The sequence below is a fragment of the Zootoca vivipara genome, chromosome 7 (assembly GCF_963506605.1).
Source record: "Zootoca vivipara chromosome 7, rZooViv1.1, whole genome shotgun sequence".
NCBI classification, from domain to species: Eukaryota; Metazoa; Chordata; class Lepidosauria; order Squamata; family Lacertidae; genus Zootoca; species Zootoca vivipara.
The window spans coordinates 53602799-53624019 of NC_083282.1; the positions used below are offsets into that span (position 1 = coordinate 53602799).

The window sequence follows — 21221 nt, forward strand, 5'->3', positions numbered from 1 at the left end:
GCTGGCCGGGGTTCATGGGAGCTGGAGTCCAACAACATCTAAAAGGCCACGTCTTCTCCATTCCTGATTTAGCTTACAGTATGTTCTGTTTCCAACAATGGTCAAATTCAAATGGAGGCTCACAACCAGGGCCTGAAGGCTTAGTAAATAATCCCCATAGTTCTTAGAGGACAATAAGTTTTGTGCAAGTTCGTTTTAGCTTTCACAGCTCCGCTCTGTCAGTTTGACTACATTGATTATTGTTGTTTAGAGGCTTCTCAAAGTCTCATTTCCAGCATCATCAGCAATGGTTTTAGATTGCAGTACCAACACTAGAGGAAACTCCTAGCTATGTTGCCGATATTCAGCTCCACTTTGAGTTAAGGCTCCCACTTCTCTGCTATATCGTGTTCTCATTTTTTCAACATGAAGTTCAAGACCAGCATTAGTAAAGAGTCTTATCTTGCACTGATATAGTGCCATGGAGGTGTGCCTTGCAGAAACAGCCTTGCGGATTTAGAGATATATAATCTCAAAGTGACTTTTTGTGGGGGGCTGAAGGCCAGTTGCATAAATTTTGGCATGGTGTATGGCTGTGTCACAAACTAATGTTCACCTAGGGTTTTTTGTTTTTTGTTTTTTTAGCTGTCATTTAATGATAACCACTTGTTGTACATAAAGAATGGCAAATTGTGCAGGAATAATTTGGCCCCATTTGGACACAAATATCATTGCTTATTTATCTAACATCTGCATGTTGAGCCGTGTGCCTTGCATGCTATAAATGGTTGTCTAGAAAGGCTGTTAGAGCCTCTTCACATAAGATGACTCAACACTTGAACAAGTTCAGACCAGGAATGGACAAATCTGTTCACTCTGCTTTTATTTTAGTTTTCTGATCTTAACCTCGCTTTCCACATTTCTGCATTGGGTTGCAGGGTTATTTTCTTTAAAAATTTCTCATGAATATATCATTTTAATGTTATGTTTTAATGCTGGGACCTTAGAGTGAAGGGTGGGCTGTTGTTGTTGTTGTTGTTGGATGTAGTCCTTTGCCTACACACCCAGAGGTTGACAATGCTAGGGTTTGTTTTCAGCAGGCATCCCCAAACTTCGGCCTTCCAGATGTTTAGGAATACAATTCCCATCTTCCCCAACCACTGGTCCTGTTAGCTAGGGATCATGGGAGTTGTAGGCCAAAACATCTGGAGGGCCGCAGTTTGGGGATGCCTGGTTTTCAGCTTAACCACATATGTAATTGCGTTGTAAGATTTCTACAATTAAGCGATTAATTGAACATTCATTGAAATCATTGGGACATTTGCTGACATCCAAATCTGTCAAAAATCAGAAAAAGATAGGCTTTTGGGGTTCTCTTCATACACACAATGTAATTTTTCATAAAGTCAACACTTTTTCCATCCTTGAAGTTAGATCTGTTTTCTGTCCTGGGATTTATTCTTCAGCCACCTGTGTAGTTTAGATGCCAGATGTATGCGCCTTTAGCAGGTGTGTGGCTCCCATACTGATAAGTGAGCAGTTTATAAGGCTGTGTTGAATTTCCCCAGATGGGTCGTTTCCTCTGAAAAACAGATGGGGAAGATGCTGCTGTGGACAGGTGTGTGATCCTGTGTGTAATTTTATTCTGTGTGTAATCCTTGAGTTTTTGGGGGTTTTCCGTTGCCTTCGATACCCCTTTTCCCTCTATAATTGAAACGGCTTGCTTAACCAACTTATCGTTTCCGACCTGGCTGCAGCTGCGGCTAATCCGGAAGTGATCCTGTGTGTAATTTTATGTCTTGAGAAACATAAAGATACATTTCTTCCTGGAAACAAGGGAGGTGATCTTTGAGCTTAGACATGGGAATGAGAACATCATCAGGGTTGCTTCTGAGACAAATAACCCTGGAAATGAGGTGTTTAGCAAACTGAGTCAGATGGTTTTATGCATAATGATTGGTTTTTTTTTAATCTTTTGTAGGTCTGGCCATTTTGCTGCACTTGCAGCTTGGTAAGCAGAATTCTTTATTCCTCATAAATTCATTCCTCAAAAATAGATGGAATATCTGAGACAAATTGAGGGTGGGGGAAGATGCTTTCAGGTTTGATATTGCCATTTTCATTTCTGCCCCCTCCTGATCTGGGGGCTTGTAATACTGAGGGTGTGATTACGAGTAGCAAAGGAACGTAACATTAAGAATGAGAGACTGTATCTTTGCATTATATAAATCTACAGATTTCTGTAAAGGAAATATATGGTCCCTCATTCTGGGGGTGATAGGAGTTGTAGTCGAAAACAACTGGAGAACGCCAGCAAAGGCTGGGCTAGAGACGATAACTTTCTAATTGAGGATTGTGCATGTATCTTAATCACAAAGAGTTTCTTAAATCCAGAGGTAAGCGCACAGGGCCAGATTGAACTAAGTTGTTGCATGAGCAGAATGAGATCTGCTTGTGCAATGGGACTTTGCTCTGGAAGGCTGAAGGAAGACCTAGAACAGGTTTAAGAGGTGGGAGGAGAGGGGCAAAATTCCTGTTGCGTGAGCTGACCTCATTCCATTAACACATAAAGTATGCTGATTTTAGAGTCAGTTGCTTTGATTTCCATGTTTTTCTTGCCTATGACATCCGCATCGCCATGTTCTTTCTTACCTCAGGATCTTCCTACAAGCTGGTCTGTTATTTCACGAACTGGTCCCAGTACAGGCCTGATCCTGCCAGATATAAACCAGCAAATGTGGACCCCTGCCTGTGCACACATGTCATCTATGCCTTTGCTACTATGAGCAATAACAAGATCGCCCCCTATGAATGGAATGATGACGTCCTCTATCCACAGTTCAATGGTCTAAAAGAATAGTTAGTAAATTCTTTAAGCACTTGGTAATTACTAAGAATGAACACAGATTGGTTAATCTCAAAATAATAAGGCTTGTTTGGACCTGATCTGATTTTCTAAGCCCCCTAGTTGTAAATGTTTGATTCATTTTTTTAAAAAACAAACAAACTGGAAAGTTAATATTAGCTGCTGCAGAGCTGCAAAGTACTCTCTACTCCCTGCTCACTAGGGTCAATAGCCAGAAGAGAGAAGGGCAGACAAGTCAGTTCTGGGCACTGCTACAACAGTCCAGAGTCTCCCTAGTCCTAAAGAATCTATCCTGTGCTATCGTCTAATATAGGGATCTCAGATCTGCAGGAGTCTTAGTCCAGGCAACTCATCACTGTTGAAACCCACTTTACTTCCCTTCAAAAATATGAGACTGACTTATACTGTGTCAGAGTACTAGCTCTGTAGTCAAACACTATTCACACTGATTGGCAGCTGCTGTCAGGCAGAGGGCTCTTCCTCATCCTGAGATCCTTCCATTGGAATGACTACTGGCTGATTTTTATTTTTTATTTTGCATACAGTACATGCTCTCTACTCACTGAACCGACTGTCTTCTGCCTTTTGCCTGCCAGTTCCTCCCTGTATCTGTGTCCCAGAACCTGCCACCTCTCCAGGACTCAGGGAAAACGGAACTTGGCATTAAGCACATTATTTAGTATAGGAGAGTCCCAATCAGAGAGTCTCAAGGGAGAGTCCCAATTTGACATGAGGTCCTAGCATGGGCAGAGAAGCTGTCACAACATTAACAATCTGGAAATGCTGTGGGGACAATGGCTTGATGTACCTGCCTGCATGGCTGTTATTTGCACCGGGAGGTAATCTCTTATTACTGTAGTACCAGTGACAGCCTTCCTCCCAGGGCAGAAATATGGGTTGTGAGGAGGCTGCTGCTCGATATCAGTGGATCAAAGTCCCTTCCCATGATTCTGTGGCCCCAACCCAGATCACTCCTCATGGCTATTTAGTAAAAAAGAAGAAGAACAAGTACACAGTCCTATGATCAACACAGTATCTTGTTTGGTCCTCAGGTCACTCTTAACGGCAGTTCACGAAACAATAAACGATGATGGGGAAAGCAACAATTGCATATTATAACTTTATTTCCTAATTTTTCCAATCCCTTCCTTAGCAATGAGAAAATGGTCACCCTTTTGGCGATTGGAGGATGGAATTTCGGCACCCAGAAGTGAGAACTTTTCTTTCACATGTATAATGAACAAGATGGGGAGGGGGTGTAGTTTGTGGCTATTGCTGCTGGCCTGCTGAGGAAGAGGCAATGAATGGATACATGAGATGGAGGATTTTCAGGAACCTCTGGTTGATAGAAAGGTAAGACCACTGTGGAGATAAAGGAGGAGAGTTGGGGGGTTATGAAGAGTCAGAGGGAAGTATGGGATAAACAATTAGAAACATTTTGTGGGGAAGGAAGTGGTAAGAGAAGCTGAAACAAAGCTAGCATTGCTTAATTTTGTGGTTCACATCATATATATCCTCATACTTTCAGTAACTTAAAAACAAATCCGGTTTTGTTAGGTTCACCACAATGGTTGCTACAGCTGCTAACCGCAAGACTTTCATTGATTCGGTGATTACGTACCTTCGTCAGTATGGGTTTGATGGGATTGATCTGGACTTTGAATACCCAGGTTCTCGGGGCAGCCCTGCTGAGGATAAGCATCGTTTCACTATTTTAGTCCAGGTGAGGAAGCTTTGCCCAGCATCCTGTGAACATCTTGCCTCGCTCTCCTTGCATAAACAAATGTAATATATGAATGAGTCGATTATTTTGTAAATAATGGCAGCACTTCCTCAGATCCTGAAATCACAAAGCAAATGCTGATCATAGCTGTCAAGTTCTCCCTTTTTTAAAGGGAAATTCCCTTATGCTGAATAGGCTTCCTCGCGAGAAAAGGGAAAACTTGACAGCTATGATGCTGTTTGATATGGTTTCTTGGTCACACATTACATTTTCTCATGTGATGGGAGCTATCCTCAGCCAGGAAGGATTGCTCCCATCAACAACAGAGACGCTTGTCCAAATAAAGCACCAATTCCAACTAAATGTTGCTAGAAATGAAGTGCCGCTGCCAATTACACAATCACATAATACAATATCCTTTTCTAACTGCTTTCCCTCCGAGGGAAAGGAATATACTTCACTCCACTTCCAGGTTTATAAGAATGTTAAAATAATTTGAAATTTCTTCATATTTAGCTATGTTTAAATGACAATCAGCTGAGTGTACTACTTAATTCGATAAAGAAGCAATCTCAGAAATGACTGAGCGTTCTAAATCCCTCCTTATATGTACATAATGGCACCATAATGGCACTTTGGTTCATATACCAAAGGAGTGGAATTTCTTCATATTAAAAAAATAAAAGATGTTGTTGCATACCACCATTTTTTAAAACCTCGCACCCAATGAATTAGCTAGAAATGAATGCAGCTGTTAACTTTACTCACCCATGCCCTTCTCCAGGAAATGCTGGCTGCTTTCTCAAGTGAAGCCACCAGGAGTGGGCAACCCAGACTGTTGATCACAGCAGCTGTATCTGCTGGCAAAGCAACCATTGATGCTGGATATGAAATTGCAGAGATAGGAAAGTAAGTGACATTGTGCTAAATTGGGGACTTGTGACAATAGGGCAAAGCAAGGCATGTCAAATAATTATCCTCAAATAATTCATTTGGAGGGAATTATTTATTATATTAAGGAAAAGGTGCATACAGGGAAATATATACATGTCAACAATATGAGACAATATATTTGTGCAGTCTTGCTAAAGATTTAAACTTGGTTGTTTGACATTCAGGAATTTAGATGCAGCATTTTGAAATCTTTCTGAGTGACCGCTAAAGGTCTAGTCACAGTTCTTTTTTTTTTAAAATATATTTTTATTAATTTTCCAATTAAAACCAATTATATCACATTCATTATTTCAAATTATACACATATATATATCAATCAAACCGAATGTTATGCCAAATCGTCTAGAGAATTTTTTATTTGGGTTCCCATGCTTCAAGAAATTGGGGATTCCTCGCAACCGTCCACTGCCGTCTTTTTTCTAAAGTTCAAATCGTCCTCCAAGTTCATAATAATCCAGATCTTCCCCTTACAGTCACATAGATGTTTTCCACTTTCAACCGATTGTTTCCCAGCTGCTGAGATAAATATCAAACAAGGTTTCACAAATGTTCTTTCTCCTGTGTGGGTTAATCAGTCCAGCCTCCCCATAAATCTTCTTAGTCTGGAGCTCCCTGTTGCGTCGAAGCAGCGCCATCTTAAAAAGCTCAAATCACTTTCGTTTTCTCTCATAGCCATGAAGATTAACGATCTTTATAAAATTTACAGCTTTTCCAGGCAGAAGACCCAAACATCAAACCATAAACTCTTGGTAAATTAATGGATCTCCTTGCCCTATAGCTGAACTTAGCTTCAGGTCGCTGCTCCAATTCAAAGTGCGTCACAGCTCATAAATCCTCCGAACGCGTCCAGGACTCCTTCCGTCTGACTAGGGGGGGGGGGGGGCTTTTCTCATCGGCAACTCCACATCTTTAAAAAATATGCTCAGTAACAACAGTTTATAAAGTTCAACTCACACAGTCTTTTGCTTCTCTTTCACTCCAAACAAGCCAGGACATCGCGTCTGGGAAGGTACGAAGTAACTCATATGAAGAAAAATTAAAAAAAAACTCAATTCCCTTATCGCTCCGTCCCCATCAATCCTTCTTCCAGATGATATACAGCCTTTGACTCCTCTCCCTCAGCAGCATAAATTTCTCAGCAGTAAACAGCGCTTCTTCCCCTCCTTCTGAAGTATGTCCATAGTTTTAAACCTAATTATCTTCTTTAACCATGGAAATCCCCGCCATGCAGATTAGCGTCCGGGAGTCCTGGCCCTCGTAAGTGCTTTTCAGCCCAAGCTCCCCCCACTCCATAAACAGTCGGAGTGGGTCTGGGGGCATCGCGGGCCAGCGGCCCCTCTCCGTAACCCCCGGAGAGGGTAGGGGGTTGCCATTTACTCCCCTAGCAACCGCCAAATTCCTTACGAAGGTCAGAGGGATGGAAAACAGGTCCGCCATTCCTGCCGGCGGAAACCGGAACCCAGGTCTAGTCACAGTTCAACATAACTGGCTGCAATACCCACTTACCTGGGAGTAAGTCTTGTTTAACTTTATTAAGTTTACAGATAGATATGCATAGGATTGCACTGCTGGACCCGTATGACACTAAGCTTTAGATTTCTAGTCAATGTCCTCTTTAGCTTGTTCTGTGATAAAAATGAACAACGTAGTCACCTTGAACTTCATTTGTTTGAAAGGTTGGATGCGAATTTAACAACTGGACAAATATCCTTGCAGAAAAGGGGAGCAGGAACCGAGGATCATATAGCAAACTACTGTTTAGCAAACTACAAGTCAGATGTACACCATATTGTTCAAATGCGTACAATTTTTGTATGGCTTCATACAATCTGTAAAAGCTAATGTGAAAGAGAACTGGGATCAGCCCACCAGTATCAAGAGGATCTTTGTTTCAGCGTATGGATCCATTAGGCAAGTTGTTATTGCTCTGCTTTTTGTTTTGTTTTGTTTTGCACAAGGGTTCTAGATTTCATCAGTGTGATGACCTACGATTTCCATGGAGGATGGGACACCTTCACAGGTCACAATAGCCCCCTGCATGTGGGATCTGCAGATAAAGGCGATTTTGTGTACTTCAACTGCGTAAGGACATGCTAACAAAACTATTGTTTGCTCAGAGCCGGTAAAAAATGGTCAGTTCATACCTATATTTATTATGTTCCTATTGAAAGGAATTTGCCATGAAATACTGGCTGGAAAATGGGGTTCCTGCTCAGAAGCTTATGATGGGGTTTCCTACTTATGGCCGCACCTTTAGGCTTACCACAGCTGACACATCGGTTGGCGCTCCCGCATCTGGTGCCGGATCCATTGGACCTTACACAAGAGAAGCTGGTTTCTGGGCTCATTACGAGGTAAATGGAACATTTAAAAAGGACCAAAGTTTAAAAGCATGCAGTATTTAAAAATCTTTAAGCAAAGTGCATTTTGTCACTCAGCAGTTATAATCCTGTTCTACAGTACTAATGTCTTGCCGCTCACCCATCCGGGTTGCTTATAATCAAGATTACATACAATTGTGTTTCATAATTCCAGCACATCCATTTTCATCCTCTTTAACAGGTTCCTTGATATGTTCTGATATTTTTTCTTGAACTTCAAAAACCGCTGTGGACTTCGCATATGGGAAATCAGTTTTCCCCACAGACTAGAAAAGGTTTCCAGTCCTCCTAGAACAGGCATAGGCAACCTTGGCTCTCCAGATGTTTTGGAACTACAACTCCCATGATCCCTAGCTAACAGGGCAAGTGGTCAGGGATCATGGAAGTTGTAGTTCCAAAACATCTAGAGAGCCAAGGTTGCCTATGCCTGTCCTAGAAGGATTCTAAATTTGTGTCTCCCATCAGTGCCATCGATTTTACCACCTCTGCGCAATCCATGATTTTTGCCAGCTGTTCTTCCTTTGAGGACATTCATTCCTCCTTCCACTTCTGTGCATAAAGATTCCTTGTCACTGTGGTTACAAACATAAATACAATTGAAGCTTTCTTTGGAATTTCACTGTCCAGTATCCCCAGCAGGAAGGCTTCTGGCCTCTTGGGAAAAGTCCCTTTATTATTATTTTAAATCATTATTTATCAGGTGCATGGTTTTTCCTCTTTGCTATAATTACAGGAAATGATGCTAGGAATATTACATTATCCACAGAAGTGCACCTCAAAGGATAGAATATTTTTCATTGATAAAACACCAAGTGCCTGTACCAGCCCAAGGGATACTTGTAACTCTATAGATAAGACTAGTAGACAGTTTAATTCAGACAGATGAGTCAGCCTGATTGAGATTTGTATATACTGTTGTTTGCTGCTGTTTGCTAATATGAATGTTCCTTGACAGATTTGTACGTTCTTACCAGAAGCGACAATCGTCTGGATTGAAGATCAGAAAGTCCCTTATGCCTTCCTGGGGAATGAGTGGGTTGGGTTTGATGATTTAACCAGCTACAAGTACAAGGTATGTGCTATTTTTTCTAGTGTGTGTAACAGGTTGATCTGTACCCACACTGTGTGTGTGTGTGTGTGTGTGTGTGTGTGTGTGTGTGTGTATGTGTGTATTACTGACACTGATCTTGGGATATTTTTTGAGAGTCAGCTGCTGGTGTCATTAAATCAACTTTAAGTTAGCTTTGACTTTTAGGAATGTACCATAGTCAAGTCCTTAGACGCATTGGTCTAGTCCAGTGTTTGTGTCTCCCAAACCCCATGAGTCTAAAGAACAGCACCCCAACAATCTATGTCATGTTAGTGTGTGCAACTTACATCAAATGTGGTGGGAATATCTTGTACCTGCTTTCTGCACAGGTTGAATTTTTGAAAGCAAACAATTTTGGAGGGGCCATGGTTTGGGCCATTGACCTTGATGATTTCCTAGGCACTTTCTGCAACAAGGGGGCATATCCTCTGATATCACATTTGAAGACACTCCTTGACATACAAACTCCAGGTAGGTCAATTTATTGAGAGGAATTCTGCTCTCAGATGGGTATATGCATGTGCGCACATGCGCAGAGTGCCATGCTGAAATTTGGAGGTGCAAGGAAACAAGTAGCCAATGATAAGCAAATTATGTGATGTGCAAACACACTTCCCAATATATTTTAGCAAAAGGGGGGCAATTTAATGCACATCCAATCCCTTTTGAAACCTCTGTGGGGATGTTCCCTCTAAGTGACTGGCTTTGCTCTTTAGTACAACTGCAATGTATTAAACAACTTCTCTCAAGTGTCTTCTCTGATTACATTCTTTGCCCTTAGGTTGTGTAGCTCCACCCCCTCCAACAGTCCCACCTCCTCTTATTTTCTGTGAAGATAAAGCTGATGGTATCTATGCCAATCCAGATGACAAATCAAAATTCTATGAATGCTATGGGGGCAATACTATTGTCAAGAGTTGCGGAGACAGTCTGGTGTTTGATGAGAGCTGCAAGTGTTGTAACTGGCCTTGAGCCTGTGGCTACCAACAGTCACTAAATAAAGAGATGGAATGGCATGCAAGACTTCTCTATGAAGTGGGTAGTTCCTAATGATAAGAAAAAATAGATGGGAGCAAAATGAGCAGAGGAAATAAGTGACAAATGGACCTTAACAGGACCTTAACAGGTGATGGGAAACACTTTACGAAGTGCTGGAGTCCATTGTGGTTTGGGTTAAACACACACACACACCTTTCAGGGTCAATTCAGTTTCTTCAATCAGACCTCAGGATGTAGGTTTGTCCAGGAATATTCTATACTCTCTGGCAAGAAGTAAAAAGAGCCTATGATGCTAGACAGATTCCGTATCAGATTAACTGCCAATGAAATTCATACTACTTGAGTGATATGCTAATCCCTTGAAATTGAAAAACATACACACTGACCACACAGAATAATTTTCTGAATTTTATTATGTAGTAAAACAAATGCATTTGGCTATCAATGATACACTACTAACTATAATAAAAAGCAAGGTACTGGATGGGTGAAATAAGCACTATATGGCCTTATTTCAGTTTGAATGTTTCTCTGTCAACTGTAAATATTTCTTCTTTGCTATAAGGCACATGGTTTTACGGACTGTCTAATCTGAACCCTCTAGCTTGCAAGATGTATAAGGGAAGTCCATACTTAGGAACGGTAGGAAATGATATATCAGCATGTGGCTCCACTGGAATCACAAGGCTCCCACGTGAAACAGTTAAGTGTAAACAATGTTTAGAGAAATCGGGAGTTCCCAAAGGAAACTGTAAGTTCCATATATAGGGAGGGTTATATAGATATATTGGGTTATATCCAACACTGCCATTCTGTGCATGCAACAGAGTTTTGTTTGTGCAGTGGCATTTTCTCTCTCAGAGCACCCCCTGAACCTGCTTTTTTTTGGGGGGGGGATGAGTAAAGGAGAGGAAGAGAAAGTCCCATTGTGCAAGTGGGCCACTGCTTGTGCAGTGTTTGATACAACTCACTTTATCATGATGCCATAGATAAGATAAGAACAGCAACAAATAGCAGGTTGTGGGCTAGCTATATACTATCTACCAGTGCTGAGTGAGAAAGGTGCAGTAGTCAATCAACATGTTTCCTATCAAGTATGTATTTCCTCCCATGTTGTAGAACAGATTGTATGGATGAGCCTACAGTTGTTCACAATGAAATATTCATATACCATATATAACATATTGCAAACATATGTTCCTAAGTAAAGTACCTGTGCCTCAGTTCAGACATAACAGGAAACCATGGTTTTTCACTTTGAGAACAAGTTAGAGAGTCTTAAGCTCACATGCTCCTTCCCACTCCTCCTCTTTCATGCAAGTCAAGGAGAAGATCAAAAGCTTCCACAATTGAATTAAAAGAACAATAGTTCCTCATGATGCCAGAATTTTTGAAACTGTGGTTTGTTTAAACTCTGAATAGTGAAAACTAGCAAAATTAGAACTGTGGTTCCTGATCTCATTTTATTAATCCAAGTTTGGACATCTCAAGAAACTGGTTAGTTTAAAATATAAAGGTCTCCTCTCCACAGGCATGAAAGTAGAGAATGAAGGAGAGATTGCACAAACCTGAGGTTCATCTAGTGAAACCATGGTTTCCTGCTTGGTATGAACCAAGCCTCTCTTTTCCCCAGCAGAGGGTCTCTATGTGTAAGGGGGTGCACTTTTCAGTGGTAAAGCAGCAAGAGTGAACAGCATTAAGAATCACCTCTCCCCTGTTGCCTACTTCAAATTTCAGCCTCCGTAACTCCGTAACTGCATTATGCAAAAGAAGAGAACATTGCATAAAAGAAAAAACAAAACTACACATACAGCAACATGCAGAGATAGAAAGCAGGCACTGTGGTGCTTGGAAATACATATCAGGCAACCTATCATCATAGCATACACAATAACAGCAGATAAATGAGCCACATGCTTCCAAGTCCTCTTGTGGTGCAAGTAGCATGGGGAGGGTCAAGAAGTAAAAGGTATGGGAGATTCCGGATCTGGGAATTTCACCAGGATGTGCTGCTGCAGGCAGCAGTGACTCACATTTGACATGGCTTTTGTGGGCACTGTGACCTCATAACTCAAAATGTTGGCAAGATTTTCCAAAGTTGGTCTACAAATAAAAGTGAGTCCGTGCCAATCTGTGCTTCTCTTACAAATTCTCCAAGCCTAACTGACTGCCAACTGGGAGGAGTGGCACATGCAGCAAGGAAGGGAAACTGAAGGGCTGGAATAGCTGTTGTCAACAGGCAAGAGTCAAGACACCTACATTTTAAGATACTTTTTGGCTTCACAGTTATGAGTGCTTCACATAAAACCAACAGTTTTGAACTAGGCAATAAAACTAGGAAGGTAAGAGGCATAACAAGACAGCTGTTTATGAATCAATCTGGTAACTGAATCAGAGGAACAAACAACTAACAAAGTCTAAATTTCCCTTAACAAAAAAACAAAGGCAAATTAGTAGTCCAAGTACACAGAAGAGGAACGACTCCAACCAGAGTAATTAATCACTGTAGTATATGCTCAGGTAGGCCACTAGGTTCCGGTGCTTCCTAAAATCTTTGTCCGTAAGCAGCTAAAACAAAAACAAATATAAAATATATTCAGTGTTGTTCAAAAACTCAATAAGCACAATAAAGAAGCAAATGTTTTAGTGTGTATTTCTATCTATAGCTCCATGTCCAGAAACCAAACTCTGTGAGACAAAGGAATTCCACAGAAAGAAATGTATGTTATTGTCTTCTGAAAAAACTCTAAGTATCTTCCTTCCCGGGTCCTTCCCAAGCAATCTGAGACTCCAACACCTTGTCTCTGCTCTGCCCTCTTTATACCTCTGAGGGTTCTAGGAGACCAGGGGGCGGGGAGCTGGTCACAACAGGAGGGAGACCCCCTGGCTTCTTCAGCAAATTGCCTCATCTCTGCCTCTTGGCCCCCAGCCTCTCCAGCCTCCACTTCTGCCTCTGATTCTGGACTGCTCCCTGCCACAGCCTCTTCCTGCTCACTAAACCCTGCTACTTCATCAGCTTCTGGCACCTGCTCCTCCCAGTCTGCTCCTTCTGTTGGATTTTTTGAATAGTCAAGTTACTTTAGAGCCGGTCTAATGTAAATACTGTCTGTTTAAGAGAAACAGGTGCCGGTGTTTCTGTTAATTGCTCACATGCATGGACTCTGCTTCTTGTATAGAAGGCTCTGCCAGAAAGTCTTCTGCATCTCTTAGTTAGATCTTTCAGTTTGATTCATCTCTAAGTAGATCACTCTCTCAGTTGTTCTCAGTTTAAGAGATTCCCAGTTGAATCTTAGTATGAGAGTGGCTTAGTTATAATGCTAGTTTGCTGTTAATTCTTGGGTAGTTTAATGGGAGGTTTGTGGGAGGTTTTGAATGTGGGTAGATTACATTGCTAAAAAGAAAGCATTTATCTTTAGTTTAAAGTCTCTTTAGAGTCAGTTTGTTTTTCAGTTAAAGAAACCCAACCGTTTATATTTTCATCTGCATACTTTTACAAGTGTGTAGCTAGTAAGGGGTTTCATATAAGAGAGATAATACCCTACGCTCTTGGTGGTGTTTTCTTAGCCAGGTCAACTTCTGACTGCGTATACTCTGTGTGAAGCGTACTTTAAAGGGCCGCTATAAACTGGGATATATGATTTAGGTTAAGCAGGTTTCAATATCCAGTTTTCTCCAATATGATTCTTATCGTATATATATTATTTTCCAATACCTTCTTCTCCCTCTGACCACTCATAGTTGTCCCACAACCAATCCTCTGGTTCTGAGCCTTCACCCTTTGGGGGTTCTGTTGTGGGTTCCCCAGCTGGTGCCTCCCATCACTCTTCTGTACCCACAGCCAGTGCATGACAGATACAGCCCTGGAAAAAAGGCTCTCCCTTGCTGAAATCAAGTCTGTCTGAGATTCTAACATTCTTAATCCCAAAATAGTCACAATGATAATTTAGAAATCTGTAGCTGAATTTCATACCTCACTTCTCAGTGTTCTTTTCACTGGCGTTGGTATTAAAGACCAGTCTGGAGCCCCAAACCTCCCTGGCCAGGTGACATGCCTGTGTGGCGTGTCGTATGGGTTATAAGTTCCAGGTCTAGAGAGAAAGAGATAGAGAGTAAAGTCCTTGCACCATTTCTTCAATGAACTAATATGGTCCATTATGCTGTGCACTTTACGTATTCTACATTAATCCACTGAGATAAATGTCTTCATATATTGTGTTTTATTCCATCATGGTTATACTAGACTGGTAAATTTAAGAGTTATTTTTCAAAGAAGACTGTAGCTACATCTTTTCCATTCAACAGTGATTTGGGTAAATTGCAAAAAGCAACTAAGAATAGGCAAGAGATTAGGGATCCCTGTAGTTTTATATTTCAGGTTTAGTTTTTTGTTTTTTAATAAACTTTGGCTCTCAGTGCCCATAAAAAACCACCAGGAAATAATGTCTCATGAAAATAATGTAAAATAGAGTCTGTACTAGCTGCAGCTTTTGTACTAGGGTGGTCCAACTTTCTATACCAAGTGGGCTGCAAGAGTACTTTTATGCAGAATCCATGGGCCACACACTGAATTAAATTTCTATATTGTAAATTAAAGTGTTCATAATATATTTAATATTATTTAATGTACACAACTGATATATGTAATTAAATATATGTAATTAAATACAAGATTTAAAGATTTAACATATTTAATTACTAAACAAATTCAGTACACAAACAAGTGTATGCACTTTTGTTTAACGACGCATGATGCGAATTTTAAGGCTTTAAAATGGCTTTTCTGGGCTGTTGCCAAGGTCTGCAAGCAGCTTGTGGGCTGTGGGCTGGACCACCCCGTTTGGGTTAGTAAACAAGTATAGTCCCATGTAGAGTGTATTACAGTCATCTAATATAGAGAGCATCAAAGCATGGGTTATTATAGCCAGGTTATTCTGGTCCAGGACTAGCTGTAGCTGGTGTACCAGCTAGAGCTGGAAGTAGCCACTCTTTGCCTCTGAAGCCACCAGGGCCTCAAGTGACAAGGCTGGACCAAGGAGAACCCAAAGTTCTGATCTTGCTGTTTCGGGAGGATTGCAACCCTATCCAGAACAGGCCACCTCATCAATTTCAGGGCAGGGAATCACCCACCAAGAGCACCTCCATCTTGTCAGGATTCTGCATTACATGATCAGTTTGGGTGACTATAATCCTTGGCCACGCTTGAGCTTTCGTTAAGACCTCGCTGCTCTCATCACAATGGGAAGCTTTGTAATTCAAGAAATGAAAAATGGTACCCAGGATAAAAGTCTTTGTCCAGAAGCTTCGGCGAAAATCGTGGCATATTGCTGCAAAAAGAGACACGTGTAGGGTGGCGCCTGTGTTGGTCTCTGGCCCATATAGACTGGTATGCAGTAGGATCAGGAGTCACATGCTATAAAGGAGCATATAAAATTAAGTTACAAGACAAATCCTCTGTTAAAATATTGTTATAGAACTGGCGAGGGGGTTGTCCCGCTAAACACTAGAAACGAATAAAAACTAGGATTTTGATTACTGGTAACTGGGATTTAAGGTTCAGAACTGTGCCAGACAGGGAATTCCTGGGCTGGCTTATGCAAATCAGCCTAGCCGGCTATGGGGAAGAGCAGACCTGTTAGCATTATTAAAAAGGTGTTGATGGGCCATAGGAGGATCCTTTGGGCTGGGGAGTCAGATGTCAAAGGTTGCTGGGGTAACTGTGTGTTTGAGAGGGCAGGAAAAGTGAGTTTGGAAGCAGGTATTCCTGGGAAGAAGACAGGAAGTGGAGCAGAGATCCATCTTGGAGAGGGAGGTGAAAGGGTCTCCTGCACTGCTGTGGACCATGCTGTAATTCACACACTACAGATTCATTTTGACTTGACAATCCAGGAAGAAGATGGAGTTACATACTCATTAAGTTCCACTCCGTTCATTGAGGTTTACAGCATAGTCCTAACCAGGTCAGAATAAGTCCTACTGAACTCAGTGGGTCTTACTCAATAATGTGTGTCAAAGATTGCAGCCCTAATTTCCTTTGCTGGGCAAAGGAAAGTTCAGCAAGTATTGTAATTTAATGGAAATGCTAAATTTCTTGGGGACACGGGTGGCGCTGTGGGTTAAACCACAGAGCCTAGGGCTTGCCGATCAGAAGGTCGGCAGTTTGAATCCCTGCGATGGGGTGAGCTCCTGTTGCTTGGTCCCAGCTCCTGCCCACCTTGCAGTTCGAAAGTATGTCAGAAGTGCAAGTAGATAAATAGGTATACAGTATACAGAAAACTAAAGCAACAACAAACAACTTAAACAAAAGTATTACAAAAATACACAGTTACATATAAAAATCTTACATTGATACAAAGATCTCACCCAGGGTCCAAACAAACTCTCAGCTCACCTATAAAAGTCTCACAACGAGAAGAGCTCCTGAAAGGTTATTATTGCTGTGGCGCTGTGGGTTAGACCACAGAGCCTAGGGCTTGCTGATCAGAAGGTCGGCGGTTCGAATCACTGCAACGGGGTGAGCTCCCGTTGCTCGGTCCCAGCTCCTGCCAACCTAGCAGTTCGAAAGCACGTCAAAGTGCAAGTAGATAAATAGGTACCACTCCAAGCGGGAAGGTAAACGGCGTTTCCGTGTGCTGCTCTGGTTCACCAGAAGCAGCTTTGTCATGCTGGCCACATGACCTGGAAGCTGTACGCCAGCTCCCTCGGCCAATAACGCAAGATGAGCGCCGCAACCCCAGAGTCGGTCACGACTGGACCTAATGGTCAGGGGTCGCTTTACCTTTACCTAAATTTCTTACGCTGAAGCTTCCTTATCTTGAGTCAGTGACCTGGTAAGTACACTGGTCCATAGTACTGTCTACTCTAACCGGCAATGGTAATCCAAGGTCTGAGCTAGAGTTCTTTTGCTAGAGTTCATTCTGCATGCAAAGCATGTGTTCTGCCACCTTGAACCCTGTATGATGGAGAACAGAGAATGCCTCTTCTAAGAGGATGCTTGCTGCAATATCTCTATTAATCACTTAAAGCCAAGAATTACTGCTTTTTTCTGAGGTTCCGGTTTCCGCCTGCAGGAATGGCGGACCTGTTTTCCATCTCTCTGACCTTCGTAAGGAATTTGGCGGTTGCTAGGGGAGTAAATGGCAACCCCCTACCCTCTCCGGGGGTTACGGAGAGGGGCCGCTGGCCCGCGATGCCCCCAGACCCACTCCGACTGTTTTTGGAGTGGGGGGAGCTTGGGCTGAGCACTTACGAGGGCCAGGACTCCCGGACGCTAATCTGCATGGCGGGGATTTCCATGGTTAAAGAAGATAATTAGGCTTAAATCTATGGACATACTTCAGAAGGAGGGGAAGAAGCGCTGTTTACTGCTGAGAAATTTATGCTGCTGAAAGGAGAGGAGTCAAAGATTGTACTGCATCTGGAAGAAGGATTGATGGGGACGGAGCGATAAGGGAAGCGAGTTTTTATTTTTTTTTCCTTCATATTGTTGCCTCGTACCTTCCCGGACGCGATGTCCTGGCTTGTTTGGAGTGAAAGAGAAGCAAAAGACTGTGTGAGTTGAACTTTATAACTGTTGTTACTGAGCATATTTTTTTAAAGATGTGGAGTTGCCGATGAGAAAAGCCTCCCCCTAGTCGGGCGGAAGGAGTTCTGGACGCGCTCGGAGGATTTATGAGTTGTGACGCACTTTAAATTGGAGCAGCGACCTGAAGCTAAGTTCAGCTATAGGGCAAGGAGATCCATTAATTTACCAAGAGTTTATGGTTTGATGTTTGGGTCTCCTGCCTGAAAAAGCTGTAAATTCTATAATGATCGTGAATCTTCATGGCTATGAGAGAAAGCGAAAGTGATTTGAGCTTTTTGAGATGGCGCTGCTTCGGGCTGCTTCGACGCAACAAGGAGCTCCATTAAGAAGATTTATGGGGAGGCTGGACTGATTAACTCACACAGGAGAAAGAACATCTGTGAAACGTTGTTTGATATTTATCTCAGCGGCTGGGAAACAATCGGATGAAAGTGGAAAACATCTATGTGACTGTAAGGGGAAGATCTGGATTATTATGAACTTGGAGGACGATTTGAACTTTAGAAAAAAGACGGCAGTGGACAGTTGCGAGGAATTCCCAATTTCTTGAAGCATGGGAACCCAAATAAAAAATTCTTTAGATGATTTGGCATAACATTCGGTTTGATTGATATATATATGTGTATAATTTGAAATATTGAATGTGATATAATTGGTTTTAATTGGAAAATTAATAAAAATATTTTTTAAAAAAAAGAATTACTGCTTTTTTCTTTAGAAAATGCTTTTTTCATCATACTGTATTTAATTAACTGCTCAATCAGCTACAACTCAAACTATTTATCAATTAAGATTTCATTAGTGGCACAATACTTGTAACAAATAATAATTGCAGTTTAAGAATTGGCAAAAGCAGAGCCTTGCAGCACCTAAAGACCATGGCTAAGGGCATTTTTTAAAACCTGGTGACATCTCATTCTATAAACAGCTTATTTCAGGACAGACATGCTTAGGCCTGATTGAAGTCAATGGAATTATTCCAGGACTATTGTAGAGGAAGTATAATAGACTATATTAAACACAGTACAGTAATGACTGAAAGCGGTCTTTACCTTGCTGAGTATTCCAAAACGTGGCGTTGTTCTTGCTCCCATGGTGTAGCCTTTAGTACTCTCTGGTCTGCGAGCCAGTTGGTATAGAAGGTTGTCCTTCTATTAATTTTTATTTAGAAAAAAAGCACTTTGGTTATTACAATGCTACACATTTTTTATATTTTACTATTTGTTATATTCATACATCACTCTTCTTCCAAGGAGCAGTGTACATAGTTCCTGAAACATTTCATCCTCAAAATCCTGTGAGATGGGGGCATAGGCGCCAACTTGAACAAAATATTGGGGGACAATGCAAAGGGCAGCCCATTTTTAGAAGCAGTTCCACTGAGAGTATAGGTACCAAATTTCCTTTCTTTACTTCAAAGAAAAATACAGCTAAATCAAAGACAGTATATTCACCTCTGCATAGTTATAAGCTCCAGGTCCACGTTCAGGATCACCTTTAATTGGCACATTCTCATTGCCTAACCGATCTGGAGGGTAAAAAACGGGGAATATTTTTCTCTCCTGACACGATCCAAATGAATTTCGTTGCTGTGCAGCTGCAAAAACCAGGAATAGTTATGAGTGTCATTTAGAAAGAATACCATCCGACAAATGATGGGATACAAAAATAAATAAAGGTATGGCGTGTTTTTCTGCCAATTGTACTGTCATCTGCAGAGACTTGTGAGGGGGAGCAGAAGCTACAGTGTCCTCCTAGTAGCGATGCTGCCATCATTAGGAAGAGGATGTGGCAGCAAGACTGGGGAAGCCCCAGGGTAGTGGTGGTGACCCCGCAGATGCGCACGTCCCCTGAAATGCCCCTTGTACTGAATTCAGGCTGGGAGCTAACTGCAGTCAAATCATATTGGAATAATGGCGGACATCAAACTTCAAATGAACAATGAAATTCCATTTTCATACACAGTGGGGGAAATGTTTGAACAACTAGCAATCAAGAAGAATTAAAATGGGATGTTTTATACGCAGGGAGCGTGAATGGAAATAAACAGAAATGACAAGTAAACAGAAATGACTTTTTCAGCTCCAGGACTGAGGGTGTGTGTGTGTGTGTGTGTGTGTGATCTCTCTTCATTCTTAAATGTTAAAACATACAAGCAAGATCCACTCTGACCTTGGGGTCCTACTGAATTCAACTGGACACACTCCCAGTAAAGTGTGTAAAGGAGGTGGATAGCTCAGCTGGTTAGAGTATGGTGCTGATAATGCCAAGCTTGCAGGTTTGATCCCTGTATGGGACAACTGCATATTCCTGCAATGCAGGGGGCTGGACTAGATGATCCTCAGGGTCCCTTTCAACTCTACAATTCTATGATTGCTACCCTACATTGCGTAGAGTTAAACATGAAAAAATTGCTGTGGCTTCACTCGCGCCGAAGACTGTTCTGCATGGTCTGCTAGCATGCCCCACAATCCTTTCCAATATGCAGCTGGTTCCTGGGCAGACACAACTGCAAGTTTTACAGTCTCACCAGAGGCTAAAAAAACCCCTATTGGTTTACCCCTGCCCTTGGCGTGCACTTCTCATTTGGGGGCTCTAAATGGCCATATGCTTACGTTGTGTACACACTCGAAAGCACGTTCTGTAGAATTCAAATAACTCTCTGTAACCCCACCCAGAGATACATTTCCTAACAACGCTAAACATACTACAGTGCCCGGAATTCTTCGAGGGAAATGATGTGCTTTCAATGTATGTGGTGTGTAACTTCGGCGAAAGAAAGAGGTGGGCCTTTTCAGCAGACGCCCATTCCCCGCCGGTCTGGGGAGAAGGGAGACGCGAGCTCGCCTGGCACACCTGGGCGACCTGCGCTCACACTCGTTCTGGCCAATCCGTGCCCGTCTCACCTGAGAGCTCCCACGTCAGCTGGCGTTGTCCCAAGACCATGCTGAGGGCGCTCCTCTTGTGTCCCGAGCCGCCCTGTTGCCATGGCAATGCACCGAGGTGGAATCTATTCGCAATACCCGGAAGACCTGAGAGGTAGTACGTCATTTCGTCCGAGCTATGGATTAAAGTCTCTGCGGGGAGAGAGGACCGGGATAAAAAGCGCACACGTGTGTTTACCCGCCGGGCGCTGGGGAGCTTCAATCACGTGTTCAAATATATATTTCTACGTGTAACTAGTGCTTATTTTATTGTAGCCATCCTAGTTCTTCTCCCATCTGCGTGCGTTTTTAATTCCTAAATTGGCCCATTTAGCTCAAGTCTTCTTCTTCTGACTGAGAGCAGAGCGAGAAAGAGAGTATACACACGTGCTGTTCTTAATAACGGTGGTGATGAGGGACGATGTATCTCATAGGTAGGAGGCTCCATTCTCGGAGCTACAGTTACAGGGCTTAGCCCCGGAGCATGGGAAGCAGTGCTGAAAAGTAGAAGGAGCTTGGACTACGACTCCTATCACCCCTGAGCATTGGCTAAGCTGTGGGGGAATGTTGAGAGTTGTAGTCCTACAATAGCGAGTGACCCAAGGTTGTAGAGAGGTGCAGCCAGAACGAACCTGTTCTCCTTGGTCAAAACAAATTGGTGATGGAGGGGGCAGTACCACCTTATGCACCATAGGAAAGGTATAATAAGCAAGTTATGCTGTT

The 21221-nt window shown here is 42.2% G+C and overlaps 2 protein-coding genes across 2 annotated transcripts; one reads left to right on the top strand and one right to left on the bottom strand.

Moving 5' to 3' along the window:
* The first annotated feature begins 1562 nt into the window (after nucleotides 1-1562).
* On the top strand, nucleotides 1563-12134 carry LOC118089228 (acidic mammalian chitinase-like). Its single transcript, XM_035123710.2, has 11 exons — nucleotides 1563-1597; nucleotides 1961-1990; nucleotides 2637-2838; nucleotides 3999-4055; nucleotides 4403-4568; nucleotides 5353-5477; nucleotides 7481-7604; nucleotides 7694-7876; nucleotides 8859-8975; nucleotides 9323-9464; nucleotides 9775-12134. The coding sequence occupies exons 1-11, from the start codon at nucleotides 1573-1575 to the stop codon at nucleotides 9963-9965; spliced, it is 1362 nt and encodes a 453-aa protein (XP_034979601.1). The 5' UTR covers nucleotides 1563-1572; the 3' UTR covers nucleotides 9966-12134.
* On the bottom strand, nucleotides 12132-20559 carry CIMAP3 (ciliary microtubule associated protein 3). The gene is made up of 6 exons (XM_035123512.2): nucleotides 20481-20559; nucleotides 19029-19171; nucleotides 18627-18725; nucleotides 15266-15402; nucleotides 13963-14080; nucleotides 12132-12560 (listed from the first exon to the last, which is right to left on the bottom strand). The coding sequence occupies exons 1-6, from the start codon at nucleotides 20518-20520 to the stop codon at nucleotides 12489-12491; spliced, it is 609 nt and encodes a 202-aa protein (XP_034979403.2). The 5' UTR covers nucleotides 20521-20559; the 3' UTR covers nucleotides 12132-12488.
* Between the last annotated feature and the right edge of the window lie 662 nt (nucleotides 20560-21221).

What these genes read in the sequence shown, in the direction of transcription:
- CIMAP3 (XM_035123512.2), bottom strand. Translation starts at nt 20,520, where the DNA reads ATGGTCTTGGGACAACGCCAGCTGACGTGGGAGCTCTCAG. An exon ending in GTTTTGGAATACTCAGCAAG is followed by an intron (nt 15,403 to 18,626) that starts GTAAAGACCGCT and finishes GCTCCTTTATAG; the next exon opens with CATGTGACTCCTGATCCTAC. An exon ending in AAAGAACACTGAGAAGTGAG is followed by an intron (nt 12,561 to 13,962) that starts GTATGAAATTCA and finishes TTTTTGTTTTAG; the next exon opens with CTGCTTACGGACAAAGATTT.
- LOC118089228 (XM_035123710.2), top strand. Translation starts at nt 1,573, where the DNA reads ATGGGGAAGATGCTGCTGTGGACAG. An exon ending in GTTTCACTATTTTAGTCCAG is followed by an intron (nt 4,569 to 5,352) that starts GTGAGGAAGCTT and finishes GCCCTTCTCCAG; the next exon opens with GAAATGCTGGCTGCTTTCTC. An exon ending in GTTTCTGGGCTCATTACGAG is followed by an intron (nt 7,877 to 8,858) that starts GTAAATGGAACA and finishes GTTCCTTGACAG; the next exon opens with ATTTGTACGTTCTTACCAGA.